We start from the raw sequence: 14222 nt of genomic DNA, 5'->3' as shown, positions 1-14222 counted from the left end.
GTCTCTATCTGCCATGTAAAATTCCGGAGACTTTTCATTGTTGCCGGAAAAGGGAGCCACAATCCATTATACTGTGGGCCAACCTAAAGCAAGACAGGAAACCATTGTAGTCCAAGTGCTGAGTTTGGGCCTCAATATTCTGAGCTTTGAAAAGAGAACTTGCGACTTTGGGCTGATGAGCTATTTTAATCAGGGCCAGCAAGCCGATCAAAATCAATTATTATCCCATATTGCCAGATTTAGAAGGCTTTGCGCAATGACAAAATACAAAAACATGTGCATTTCAACTTTGAAGTCAATGTATGATTGAGAGCTAAATGGAATACAAAGATGTGAATTCCATTATCCAAAAAAGTATAATAAAATAAAAAAAAATTCTAGTGTTTTAGGACTTAAACGCAATATATTTTTTATTCATATAGTTAAAGTGGTTGAATTATAAGTTTAGAATTTACAACCCAAAATAAGCTAGCCGACGAGACTTGGTCTAATAGTTAATATTGAAACGTTTAAAATTTCCTTTTTTTTTTCTTTCTGCTTCTTTTTTTTTTTTTGAGAATTTTCTTTCTACTTCTTAAATCCAACTCTCCCCGTACTAGAAAAAGGCAATTCAATGCAATATACTCTGACCATTTAATACTTTTTCTAGCAATTCTCGAAATTTCATGTTTAATGTTGTTCATGAAATACCCTTTAAGAAAAAGGGGGGAAAAAGTGCAGGGCCTGAAATACAGCACATATGTAGCTTGTCAAATTTTTTACTTTTCCAATAATAGAAAAAGAAACCAGACTTTAATTTCTCATGGGCGCCTTGTTGTCGGTCGTATGGAGTTAGCAGTTTGTATGCTGATAAGACTGTGCCCTAGAGAAACTCAATAAAATACAAAAATATATTTTCATTCAACTTTGTATTTTACGTTTTCAATTCGTAAGCATAATAATCATCCCTGAAATTATAGACACAACAAAATAATAACCTTAACACAAAATTGAATCATTATCTTCGCGCAAGTGGAAAAAAAAAAAAAGTGCAATTGGAGAATAGATTATTCACCTAGAACTCCCACATTGAAGTTTTTAGAGTATTCAAACCTACCAAGATCATAATAGTAACAAGAAGTCCATTTTTTTTTGTTTTTCTTGATATTTATTACAATCTTGATATTTATTACAATAATTAATATAGATATTCTTACTTTTTTTTTCAATTACAAGCACCCCATTTTGTCCTATATTTCAATTCCTTCAAATATAGGGTTACTTTCAAATTCCCAAAAATGGAGAAAAAAAGGAAGAATAAGTGCCATTAATGTATTTGAAATTGCCAATATCATCACCAATTGGAAATTGATATGGAAAGAAACCCAAACGCTAAACTTCAAACCAATACCAACAAATGACTACTCTAAATTAATACAAGGCCACATTATTTGGTGGACGACATCACCACTCACCAGCCAGCCACACTCTTTCTTGGCATTCAATGCCTAACCAACTACTCCTATGACACAAGTGACAACTAACAACTACATGGCCAGCCAAACGGCCCCATACATATATCGCCAATAAATCATACAAGCCCTAGTACCACAAGAAGTTGATCAAGAAAAGAACATAGGATCCCACAATTATTCATTTTGATCTCTCTAGTGAAAGAAGAAGAAAATTGAAGTCAGTCATGGGTTCCACTTTTACTTCAAGATTTTCATACCAAAGGCTAAAGGAAGAAGGATGGTTTGATGATGATTTTGATGAACATATTGGAAGGCTAAGACATAGCTCCACATTTAGTTTGAGAAGAGTGCACGTGAGAAGAAGACTGAGGGTGAAGATTCCAAGCTTGAGAAGGTTCTTGAGAAGAAAAGCAAGATCGGTTAAGCTGGCTTGGACAAAAGTTGTGAAGAGATTGAAGGAAAGTCAGTCTCATTTTGGTGATCTTTTTGCTGGGAATTATTTGTTCTTGCAGGTTACTCCTACCCCATTGAAGAGCAACAATAATGTTCACAAATCTTTGAAGCCCTATTGTATCAATCATGATTTATCTTCTACTTCTATCTATTCCCTTCCCAAGGTGGCATATTAATTATGTTCTCACTTTTGTAAGTTTCTTGATTCAGAACTTTGTAAACTCTTGTTTATCTTTGGCTATCAAATCAGCATGTTATGAATTCTGTGTCTTCATTCTTGCATATTAATCCGTTCCATTGGTCCGTTTAGTGTTTTTTTCAGTTCCTCTTTTGAGATAAATAATAGCTTAAAGCTGTTAGGATAAAGATTCATGCTGGTTAGTCTTTATACAATCTTCATACATGGTAAGAAATCTTTCAGCAGTGATTATACATCATCTACTTGGGATTTTGAGAACTACTCAAAATTCATGATAATTTGCTGTCTTATTCTTGGGTCCAGACTTGATGTGAAGTCAGCCTATTTCAACGTTTAGTCACTTCTGATTTGGACAGGCTTTAATGAGCTGCTTTTTTTTTTTACAAGTACATTCAGGAAACTTGCACCGTCAGCAGGTTAACACAGAAAAAAAATGGAATTCAAACAAATGGCTTTTTATTTAGGCTACTGTTAACACCACAGTTCAAATTTTATTTACAGATCAATCTTTGCAAAAAAAAAAGAAAAAAGAAAAAGCCAAAATTGCCCTTTCTCAAGTCCAAATGCAATCTTGGACTTAAAAGTGATAGTTTTGTTGTCATTTTAACAAAAAGTTGCTATGGTAAAAAAAGTATGTGAATGTCTTTTGCATTGTATGTTGTTGATTTAGAAATCCGAAAGTCCACAGAATTGGTTTATTCTGAAAAGATTTTTTGAGGATTCCCAATTTGAAATAAGGGATAATTTCAAAAACCTCCCCTGACGTTTGTTATAATATCACTTAGCACCTTTTAGGTTTACAAAATCTCACATACCTTCCTTAGATTGACATTTTTTATAGCATTTTAGCCCCTTTGAAGAAAATGCAAGGAAGATAAAATTCTTGTTCCAATATTACATTTATGTTATCCTACTTATGAAGCTTATAACAATAATAAAAAATAAAATAAGGTTACAAAGTAAAAAGATGAAAATATGATTGGTTATAAATACAATAGTGAATAATTTTATAGATAAACAACAACTATTACCTGGTATAAAGAATGATGTTTTAACAAAGAAAATAACATAGGATAGTTCTAGTTTTGATACGTTCCTCGACCAACACGTTTCGAGACACGTAGCACGTTGCCCAAGGATCTAGCGAGGTTGTCCAACGCTTGGATTACGGAATTTAGAATCAAACGGACGACACGATTTGATTAAATGCGGTAGAAAGACAACTCCAATGAAGGTGAATACTTCAGGGGAATAGGTCGGTAGAACAATCAAGGACAAGACGCAAGATTGCTCAAAAAACCCTTGCCAAGCAAGTGAAAGGCTCGAATTCTCTCTCAAGAAGAAGAATCGAAAATAACAAACTTTTATTCATAAAACGTCTCCCCTTAATGCTTACGAAGCAAGCCTTTATATAGGCAAACTAACGAAACCCGAACAGCTCAGCAAGGGACCTTCACGCCCCCGCCTTTGGTGCTTCATGGGCTTGGGCCCATGTGTAGCCAACTTGCTTGATCCCTTCAAGCCTTCAATGTCTCTCTGAAAGCCTGGAGTCAAGGCCGCCATCCGTGCACACATCAAGTTCTATATTTGGTCATTAGAACATTTTTTATTAATTTTTTAATTATGAATTATTTATAATTTTTTTCTAGAAGTAGGATTTATATTACAAAGGGCAAAAAACCTCAGCGCCCATTAAACTATTTGTCAGATCATGTTTTGGCCATCAAACTATTTTTCGTCAGTAATTGGCCACTAAACAACTTAATCAGTAAATCCGTGACCATTTAGTCGATAATTGCTCTTAATCTGTGAAATTAGCAGTACACGTGGCAAAAGTGCCGGGTAATTTTTAGTGGATTAGACAGTAAAGCAAGATGGGAGGTTTTAAGTGGCCGCCATTTTGATTGCTTTGCTTGGGCTATGGTGGGGAAGGACTTCCGCACCAGAAAAATTTTGGAAGATTTGCTGCTGCAACATGTCTGCCGAGCCAAGGATGATATGGCCCCATTTTCAGATTTGGACTTGGCTCAGAAGCTTTACCAGTTCCTGCAGTCCAAGAGATTCTTGATTGTTTTGGATGATGTCTGCTCTGCCGATGCTTGGGAGTGCCTCCGCATTGCACTTTTGTCTCAAAAACCAACTGCCAGCAGAGTGCTGCTCACCACTCGGGATGTCGGAGTTGCAGACAAGATTGCTTCTTCATCAGCCGACGACAAAGGATTCATTCACCGGATGAGATTTCTTAACCCACACGAAGGCTGGGAGCTTCTCCGCAAGATGGCTTTCAGAGCTCACTCTTCTTCTGGTAAAGGCATCATTTCCAGAAAAAATCTTACCTCTCCTGGGCAGACCACATATCTTCTTGCTGGGTTCCAATTTGTCCATGAGGTCTTCATCGTTGCTGTTAATTTGCAGAAGCATCTAGGTTTAGCAGAGCGCCTCGACATTCTTGTCTTCTTCTTCGGCTTCTTGGATTTGTGGCTGAAGATTTGGGGCTCCCAATTGAGTCCCTATTTTTTCCTCCATATAATTTTCCATTCGGTGATTGTTTGAGGAAAGAAATTAAAAGAAGAATACGGTCGCATAGTTGTTAAATAAAATTACCCTCGTATTTTGCCACGTGTACTGCTAATTTCACAGATTAAGAGCAATTATCGACTAAATGGTCACGAATTTACTGATTAAGTTGTTTAGTGGCCAATTACTGACGAAAAATAGTTTGATGGCCAAAACATGATCTACAAATAGTTTAGTGGCCGCTAAGGTTTTTTGCCCTATTACAAATCACATGTATGAAAGGATCATTTTAGTTTTCAATACAACTTAAATTCCATCACATATAAAAACATATTTCCTAAAAAAATTTCTTGACTTTTTTTTTTTGGTAAGTGGGGAGATTTTGAACCTATGACCTCTTACTTATACTCTCCCCCCCCATACCATGCAACCCAACCCTCCAAAAAAAAATTCTTAACTTCCTTATATCCCTCCCACAAAATTGTTTAAGGTGTTAAGTACTTGCCAAAATCCTTTTAAGTGGTTGACTTTAATTAGATTTAATTTACCTACGTCCTTTGCCGTCCCACCACTACCTCGATTCACAGAAATATGGACCAATATTGGATTGCGATTTGGCTTTTTTTAATTAAATTAAAAATTATCTTTTTGTTTTGATTTTTTTGGTTAAATAGTTATTAAAAGTGCGAGAGTAATGTTGTCAATTTTTGAACTTTGATAGAGACATTTGGTCTTGTCAATCTGACAAGGGAGGTAAGTGAAATTTTAAAAACCTCAAAAAAACTAAATGATATTGTGATAAACCTCAAGGTGTTTTCGAAATTATCCCTTGAAATAATTGACTTCCATAGCCCAAGTTTTTAATCTTGGACTACAAAAATAAGATGCTTGCTACATAGGGATAATTTTAGAAACTTCCATTGAGGTTTCTGACTATTTTACTGGCCTTCATTCAGGTTTTGAAAATTATACTAACCTCCCTTGAGGTTTATTATTTATAACATCTAGGTCCAACCAATAATTAAAAAGTGATACTAGGAAAAAAGATAATATAATTCCATCATTGTCCCTCATCTACTAAATTAGTTAATTAATCTAAATTAGCCCAAATATTAAATAAAATACTAGAATTTATTATCTATCATCAGAGATTAAATCACATATGTCATCAAAAATAGTATATCATTATATAATTTTTATTTAGTGTAAGATCCAAACTACTTTTTTCAGTTATAAACCTATTGTCAAACGTGATCAACAATAAATAATAAAAAAAACCTCTAACCAAAATATTGCAAAAAATGAACTTTAATACCATAAAAACTTCAACAACTAACCTTAATATTTTGACAAGAATATTTGTAATATTAAAGTTTATTCTCTATAATATTTTGGTTACAAATTTTTTGATTATTTATTATTAATCATGTTTGACAATGGGTATGTAACTGAAAAGAATAATTGGATCTTGTATTAAGTGAAAAATATAGAATGATATACTGATGTTATACGTGATTTGATCCCTAATGATAGTGTTTTTCTTTAATATGTGGGTTGGTATTAAATTAATTCAATAATGTAGTAGATGAGGGGTAATGATGAAATTGTGTTATTTTCTCTCTCATAATATCACTTTTTAATTATTGATTAGATCTAAATGTTATAAGATTATTAACCTTAAGAGAGGTTAACGTAATTTTTAAAACTTAGAGGGAGACTAGTGAAATAGTCAGAACCCTGGGGGGAGGTTTCTGAAATTATCCCTGCTACAAATCCATAATCATCATAAGTTCTGCATTTCCCATAACATGTGGAAGGTATCCTAGGCAAGTAATAGAATTTTCTTTCTTCTTCTTTTCTATTTAAAATTTTCAGGGGTGGTGGGGGATGAATGATATTAATTGTTCAGAAAAGCAAGTAAAGTAGGGGTTTTGTGTTGCTAGTAGTACCGTCCCTCCAACTCCCTCTAGGTCTAACAAATGCACCTTTAGGCCACATAACAACCCCAATGAATGCAATATAATTAGATTAGATTTAAGTACTAGAGTAATGCTACATTTTAATTCTGAAACATATTTGTTGTAACATACTATTATATCTGATAAACACTACTATGACTAGCTTTGTGATATTTGGCTCATTTATACCATTGTCAGCTTTCTGGCAAAGAGATAGCATGTTCTTCTTTTTTTTCATTTTCTTTTTCTGGATAATAAGGGATAGTGGTATGATGTTCTGTTCTTATCAGGCTCTGATGGGATGTCTGCGGATGGCCAACACGATATTGAATTGGGGGTCCAATCTGGTGGCTAGAATTTGATTTTCATTTCCCTTTCAACAACAACTGTAAGAAACACACGCACACCCGAATCTGACCTTAAATCCAAACACACGCACACCTCTCACAGCGATGTGGGACAAGATTTTTTGGGGGAAAGGGAACGAAGGAGGCTTAAGGGCCTTAACTAAGAACCCACCACACACTAACACTCTTCTCCGGTTTTCTCTTGTCTTTCAACAACTTTAAGAAACACACACACACACCCGAATCTAAGGTGATTCCACCAGTTTACCCAAAAGGCAATTGCTGACTTTTGGGTAAACTCACGGACCTTAAATCCAGACACACGCACACCTCTCAAAGCGATGTGGGACAAGATTTTTTGGAGGAAAGGGAACGAGGGAGGCTATTTGATTTTCATTTCCCACACTCCATTTTTTCTCAACTCTCCTTGAATTGCTATAAGAACAGTACTGCTTTTTTCCCTTTTGGTACTATGATTTACGGCCACATGCAGAGTGAAATAAGATCAAACTTGCACTGATTTCTCATTAAAAAAAAAAAAAAGGAAAATGGGCATTTTTCACATCACTTGTACTTGTGATTATTCTAGCTGCCATTTTCAGTGCATGTAAACCTGCAACTTAGTAGGGGCAGTCCCAATACCAGCAGTTTCACTCCTACATTGGGACAAAGGAAAATTGGGACAAAAAAGTGTTATGACTCAAACATAATGGTAAGAAGAACATTAGTCTGAGAATACATTCAACTGCTACAAGAAGCAGAATCATATTTATTTCGGAAAACAGTTCTTCCCCCATTTCGACTACTATTGATCACAAGCAACAGTCAATCTTAGCCTTGCAGACCAATGACACCTGCACAGAGATAAGTAAAACATCATCATAGGCGAAGAAACAATCACACATCACATTTAAATTCAATGCTCTTAAGCTGTAAATTAAGTTGTAATGTTGACTTTATAGGTATTTCTAACACTAGAACCATAAAAGAAAATAAGACATGGGCATGCACGTAATGAGTACATACATGAAAACCGACTGAACCGGGGTCAGTCTGGAATTTAACATCTAGAATTGAAGATTTGAGAGTGAAAGCTGTTTCTTTTTTCAGCCATCAAGCATGATTTCCTTCAATTTCTTTCTTTCAGACTTATCCTATCGACGCTTAAAAGCTAGAGCAGTCTCTACTGTAAATTAATATTTGACAAAACAATAGATAAACAAAAGAGAAGCAGAAAGTGAGAGGGAGGGAGGGAGGGAAATAGGACAAAAAAAGCAGGACGACTGGGGAACTATTGGGGACTAAAGAAAAGGGCAGGGGCAACATGATATACTTACCACAGGCAACCCTACCACCAGCATTGCCAGTGGTTTTGCTGAGTTCATGTCCTCCTGGATAAGAAATAAATAAAAAAAATTAAACAGAAATTATAATGTGGCCAAAGGAAATGCAAGCTTACAAACTTATATTTGGTGCTATTTGAATAACAAAGCAAAAGATCTGGTGCCAACTCCCCTACAAGAAGCAAGTTTACTTTAGATTAGCTTCATAAGTTAATTTGTATGAAAACATCAATCGGCAAGACAATACCACATCCTATAATTTACTCCCATTGAGCACTTTTCTCAAAATGGAAGTTCTTTCTCATTCTACGAACGTGTCAACCACACTAAACCACAAGTGCCACTTGGGAAAATCACAAAAATACCAACATTCTGCAATTAACATTGCCTGGCTTTCTTCCCATGAAGAATGTAGATACGTTTTGCGTTTAGGATGTTAGGCCAAGTATGCATTTATGCGTATATGATGCTTTTCATCACATATGCAGGGCTACAAGGAAAAGATGATGTCATTTCAATCATAAATTTCCTTGTGTGCACATCAAACATAACTATGTTTCAATACAAGGAACTAAAATGGCTTTTGGTTAAATATTTTGGGAAGTTTAGTCATATCTGCTGCTTACATGGTTGGCTGTAATGATTAGACACATAAAACGAATCAAAGGAATGATAGAAGTGCTCCACTAATGACACTTTGGGTGCACCACTATTTGCATGATGATTAGGGAGTTCCCAAAAATTTAAGATGGCAAGGCATGTTTAAGTTTAAAAACAGATCCAGGAGAATATTATGGTTCTAAATGACATAGATGAATAATGAAGCATGAACAACAAAGTCACCAGACATTTTTTGTAAACCTATATTATGGCCTTTTTCTTGTTTATAGACAAAAAGCTAATGTGTCATAGCCTTCTTGTTGAAGCTAATGTGTCATAACCTTCTTGTTGATAGATTTTAAAAAAAAACGCAGATAAGTCAACCTAAGGACACAGTGTGAAAGTGAGATGCATGAAGGGGCAAAGATGCATGAAGGATGGATTCATGCACAAAAGCCAACTGTTGCTATCTTGGTCCTTTTTTTAATCGTTCCATCCATGTGTGAGTATGTGTCTGCTCCTTTTTTTTTTTTTTTTGTAATTTACATTTAAAGGAGGGGATATTGTTGACCAAGGGGAACAAAGGGGTGATGCTAGTCACTGTAAAGTCAATGAAGCAATGGTTTCTCGTCATTTTGAATGGTAAACTGCAGAAGTTCATTCTCGTGATTCAGTCAACAACTGAAAAAAAATCACATACCAGCATGTAAACATTCAGAGTAGACTGAAAAGCAAACATGGTGCGTATTGTAAAGAGTAGGTAAAGTGCATTCACTACTGAAATTCAAACTTGAAATCATTAGGAATAATCTATACAATAATTGATACCCTAAATCTAAAGCTGTCACAACAATACCACCTAAAACTAATAATATGTGAATTAAGTAAAACATCCAAATGCTGCTAATTAAGAGGATTGACAAGTTTCATTCTCTGATAGTGTGACAGATACAACAACGATTTAGAATGACCAACCACACTGTTGTCCAATGTATGAAGCAAGCAACCAAGGGTCTTCCTTGGTCATCATCAGAAATAGATTCAGCAAAGCCACACAGAACATAATAAAGCCTTGTGATAATTACATTACCTCTCCCAAGATCATCTGGATCTGCATGGACAACGACTGCCCTTCCAACAACAGAATGTGGTCCAGTGAGTGGAATCTGAAAATTTGAGAAGTTTTATGTTACCCCAAAAAGAATAACAAAGAATGTTGAAGAGAGCTAAGTGTCAGTATCAAGTAGGGAGACATTGATGGCAAAATAGAAACCAGGAAACTAAATGAGAGTACCTGATTGTCAACAACTAACACATTGGCAGTACCTACAGGAAAGACCGACAAATCAGCAAGAGGATAATCTAGCCTTCATCAAAATTTCTAGCAGAAGATTTCCAGTTAAAATTTCTCAAAAAAAAAAACCATCTATTTGGGAAACTAAAGAGTGAAAACACCGGGAAGCAAAAAAAGATTGATAAAAATATAGAAAATAAGAATAGCCACATGGTTATGGCACATATTAAATCTAAATACCATGGAAACACAAACTGCATACCATCTTGACCAGCAGTAACATTTCCAAGATCACCAGCATGACGGTTCTCATCGCAAGGAGCACCATGCTCTTTGCCTTTTGGATTGAAATGTGGTCCTGCATATGAATAGTTAAAGATATCTAAAGCCAAGGACAAAAACAAGTACTTGGTAAAATGGGCCAACAAGTTAAGATAAACTTTAGTTCATCGTAAGATAGGTGGATGTTCAGTCAATGCATCTTAGGATTCCCTCAAATAATCTATTCAAAGATTTTCATTTCCTCAAATATGAATCCCTAAAAAAGGATCTCCTGCAATTTGTTATTTTCTTTTTGATCTCCCTCTTGAAGGAGCACTCAGCATGATTCAGCCTCACCCTCTCTTCGTACAGCAAGAATTCCTTTCTCACACACAAACACATTAAAGGCACAGAAGGACATGATCTTGGGATGTGCAAGCAACACCATTTCTTACCCCACACATACACACACAAAGGAAATGTTCTATTCTGGAGGGCCTATAATCTGTACTGGTTGCTTGTTTTTGGATTGTAGTATCGACAATAATAGGTCGCAGATGACAGCGGTTGGAAGGTCTTAGCAGTTCAAAGGGCTGCCATATTGGATATGGGCGACAATGAGGACCTAAATAAAGGGTTATGGAATGTAGTCACGCAAAACTAGAATTAGAAGGTTTTGCATAATTAATGGCAGCCACAAAGATAAAAATCTAATGCATCACAGCCCAGATTCTAGAAACTACACCTTTTTCGGGTCAACCTTGTAATGAACATCTTTTTCTTTTTTCTTTTTCTTTTTTTGGGGGGGGGGGGGGGGAGGGGAGGAGCTGTAATGAACATCTTATGTGAATGTACTTTGGAAAACAGAAATATTGCTACATTGCCTTCTTTCTTGTTAAGTATTATCTAAAATGAAGTCCAGAAAAGACAAAGACTAGAAGGTACAAGTAGGAAGGAACTGGAGAATAGAATGATATTTCAAATACATCATACTTAAGTTATGCACAAACCTAAATAGAAATATATGGTTTCTTTTGTAGACATAGTGGTATTTCATAAATATGTAAACTTTGTAGAATATATCATGGACAATACCAGTTGACATGCAGCCATTCGTTGTGTCTCCAAGGGCATGGACATGAAAGCCATGGAGCCCTGGTTTCAGACCGGTGATTGTTCCAGTAACAGTTGTAGGGCCTGGAATCAACGAAGAGAGCATTTGCAATTAAATTGCTAACGGAACATATATTACATGACACTGCAAAGTAACGACACGAGGCATTTTTTACCATCTCCTTCTTGGGTCAAACAGATGGTGCCACTCACACACTCATTGCCACTAAGAACTGCAACAGCCTTCACCATTGTCTTCCGTGATCTGCAACACAACAAAACAGTTAGAAATATATCAAACAAGGAAATCCGAGCATAGTGAATTGGCAGATACAATAAATCAAACAAAGGGACACACATTTATTTTTTCTACACAAGCTCCAAAACCAACAAATTCCTTAAATCCACCAAAACATAGCCAAACCAGGAGACAAGCAAACTCGCTAATACATATTAATTATCCTGTCAACATAGCCCATCAGAAAAGTAAATACAACCAACTCAAGATGGACACACAAGTATGATTGAGCTACCTCGACATGACACACAAACGATAGTTTTCATTTCTAAAACACAAAAATTTGTCATATACCACGAAGCATTTAGCAAGACCAAAGAAAACATCAGGTATGAGAAGTTACAAGATTTATAATATACCACAAAATTTCCAGCATAATTAAAGAAATAACATCAGGTATGAGAAGTTACAAAAATATTATAAATCTGCAGATCTTTTTTTCTTCTTTTCTTTTCTTTTCTTATGTGGCTCCCAGCAATTAACAAATTAAACTGCGAAAGAATACCAAACCAACGACATATAAGAACTCTAACACCCCTAAAAGGACTCAGTAGGAGCAAACTAATAGAAAATCCCACAAATTGAGATTCTTTACCACTACTCAACTTTTAATCCAAAACCCAATTCCAATTTAAAAGAAAATAACTGGTGGGCATCTTTACTACTACTGATTCATTACCATACAAGAAACAAATTATTTAGACACCATCAAAAGATCAAGAAATCAAATCCCAACACATATTAGGATTACCATACAGAAAACCATTCAATGCAAGTTCTTATGAGATCATACTACAACTAATCAAGAACATTAACAGCAAGAAATATATACAGACACAATGAGAAAGACAGCTTGAAATAACCTCAGAGCACCCCAAGGGAAAGAGAGAGGGAGGGAGATGATAGATGAATGTTGTAGAATAAGAGAAAAGAATGCAGAGAAAGAACAAAGTGGTGAGCTAGGATATGAACTACAACCACTACAGCCACAAGTATATACAAGTAAAGGGGGTCACTTGTCAGGATTCAGGGTAAGAGACTATTCTATTCTAGAAGGGTCTGACAGATTTTATAGAGTAATGGGTGAAGAGCAAATGAGGGAAGTTGTTGGTGGGGTGGGGGTTGTTTCAGATCAAATATTCAAGGGGATCTTTATCCATTCTACTCAAATCACCTAGTCATCATCACACCTCAGCTACCCAATTCAAAACTGCTGCATTTGCTGACCTGACCTCATTGTGTTACTGCAAATTTTGTTTGCTTTTTTGTAAATTTTTTGAAATAAGAAAAGAAATTGTGAGCTTTCATAGAAAAATTTTCTCGATACATATTTCAATCACTTTTTTAACTTATATACATTATATCGCAACTATATTAAAAAGAAATCCAAAATCTTGCTGTCTAAACGGCTCTCCAGTATGACTATGAAGTTTTTTTTTTCTTAGGGATAAATTTTTTAATACAGGAAAAAGCATTTGAGTTTAATATATCTCACCATGTTTTAGTTTAAACAAGTGAGTAAATTGTTTTAGAATAAATTTTATATACACTGACAGTGTACACACTATTAAAATTAGATACATGATATATAAGTAAAATTTGAATTTCAAATTTAAATTCAGATGCATTGTCATGCATCCATCTAATAGTGATGATATATACATTGTTAGTGTATTAAAAAATAGTGATTGTATATACTTTATTAGTGTATAAAAGATTAATCAATTGTTTTAGAGTAAATTTTATACAATCCATTATTTTAGAAAAAATTTTATATATATTGACACTGACAGTGTATCTTATATATGCTATCATGATTGAATGCATGACACATGAACAAAATTTGAATTTCAAATTTAAATTCAGATGAGTTGTTATACATCGGTGCGTTGGGATCAATTTTAACTCAAAATTAATAATATAACTTAAATGGTGATTTTGACCATTAAAACTAAAGTTTTTTTGTCGCTAAAATTTTGACTATCGCAATTATTATATACGTAGCCACGTTATGATTAAATCACATAAGTTTGGTGTTATACTTTATTTAAATCACATAAATTTGGTGTTAGAATTATATATATCACCGTCGAATACTTTATTTATTTTTTTGGAGACTTTAACTTTCCAAAAAAAAAAAGAAAAGAAAAATAAGTTGCCGTCAGAATGGTACAATTGCACTAAACCGGCCCCATTTCGTTATGGTCAATTTTGGCATAACTGTTGCATCAAAATTTTCGTGGATGAAGTTCATATCTATGGGGAAAAGAAAAAGAGACTATCTGAAATCATAATAGATGTAGACAATCATACTTTTTTATTTGACTATAAAGCTGGACAGATTTGAATGGAGAATTGTAAGAAGTGGACAAAGTTTGAAAAAAA

The 14222-nt window shown here is 34.8% G+C and overlaps 1 protein-coding gene across 2 annotated transcripts; it reads right to left on the bottom strand.

Annotated features, from left to right (window-relative positions):
* Window positions 1–7428: 7428 nt before the first annotated feature.
* Window positions 7429–12931, bottom strand: LOC113732717 (superoxide dismutase [Cu-Zn] 2). 2 transcript variants are annotated; one of them, XM_027258655.2, is made up of 8 exons: window positions 12701–12931; window positions 11716–11804; window positions 11522–11623; window positions 10428–10523; window positions 10166–10197; window positions 9962–10037; window positions 8266–8319; window positions 7429–7782 (listed from the first exon to the last, which is right to left on the bottom strand). In XM_027258655.2, the coding sequence occupies exons 2-8, from the start codon at window positions 11789–11791 to the stop codon at window positions 7760–7762; spliced, it is 459 nt and encodes a 152-aa protein (XP_027114456.1). In that variant the 5' UTR covers window positions 11792–11804; window positions 12701–12931; the 3' UTR covers window positions 7429–7759. The 2 variants fall into 2 exon arrangements, with proteins under 2 accessions (XP_027114456.1, XP_071936848.1); XM_072080747.1 differs by having other exon boundaries at window positions 12674–12838.
* Window positions 12932–14222: the final 1291 nt, after the last annotated feature.

This window comes from Coffea arabica, chromosome 2e (genome assembly GCF_036785885.1).
Source record: "Coffea arabica cultivar ET-39 chromosome 2e, Coffea Arabica ET-39 HiFi, whole genome shotgun sequence".
Classification (NCBI taxonomy): domain Eukaryota; kingdom Viridiplantae; phylum Streptophyta; class Magnoliopsida; order Gentianales; family Rubiaceae; genus Coffea; species Coffea arabica.
The sequence above is the reverse complement of the archived record's forward strand: the minus strand, read 5'-3'. Positions and strand labels throughout refer to the sequence as shown.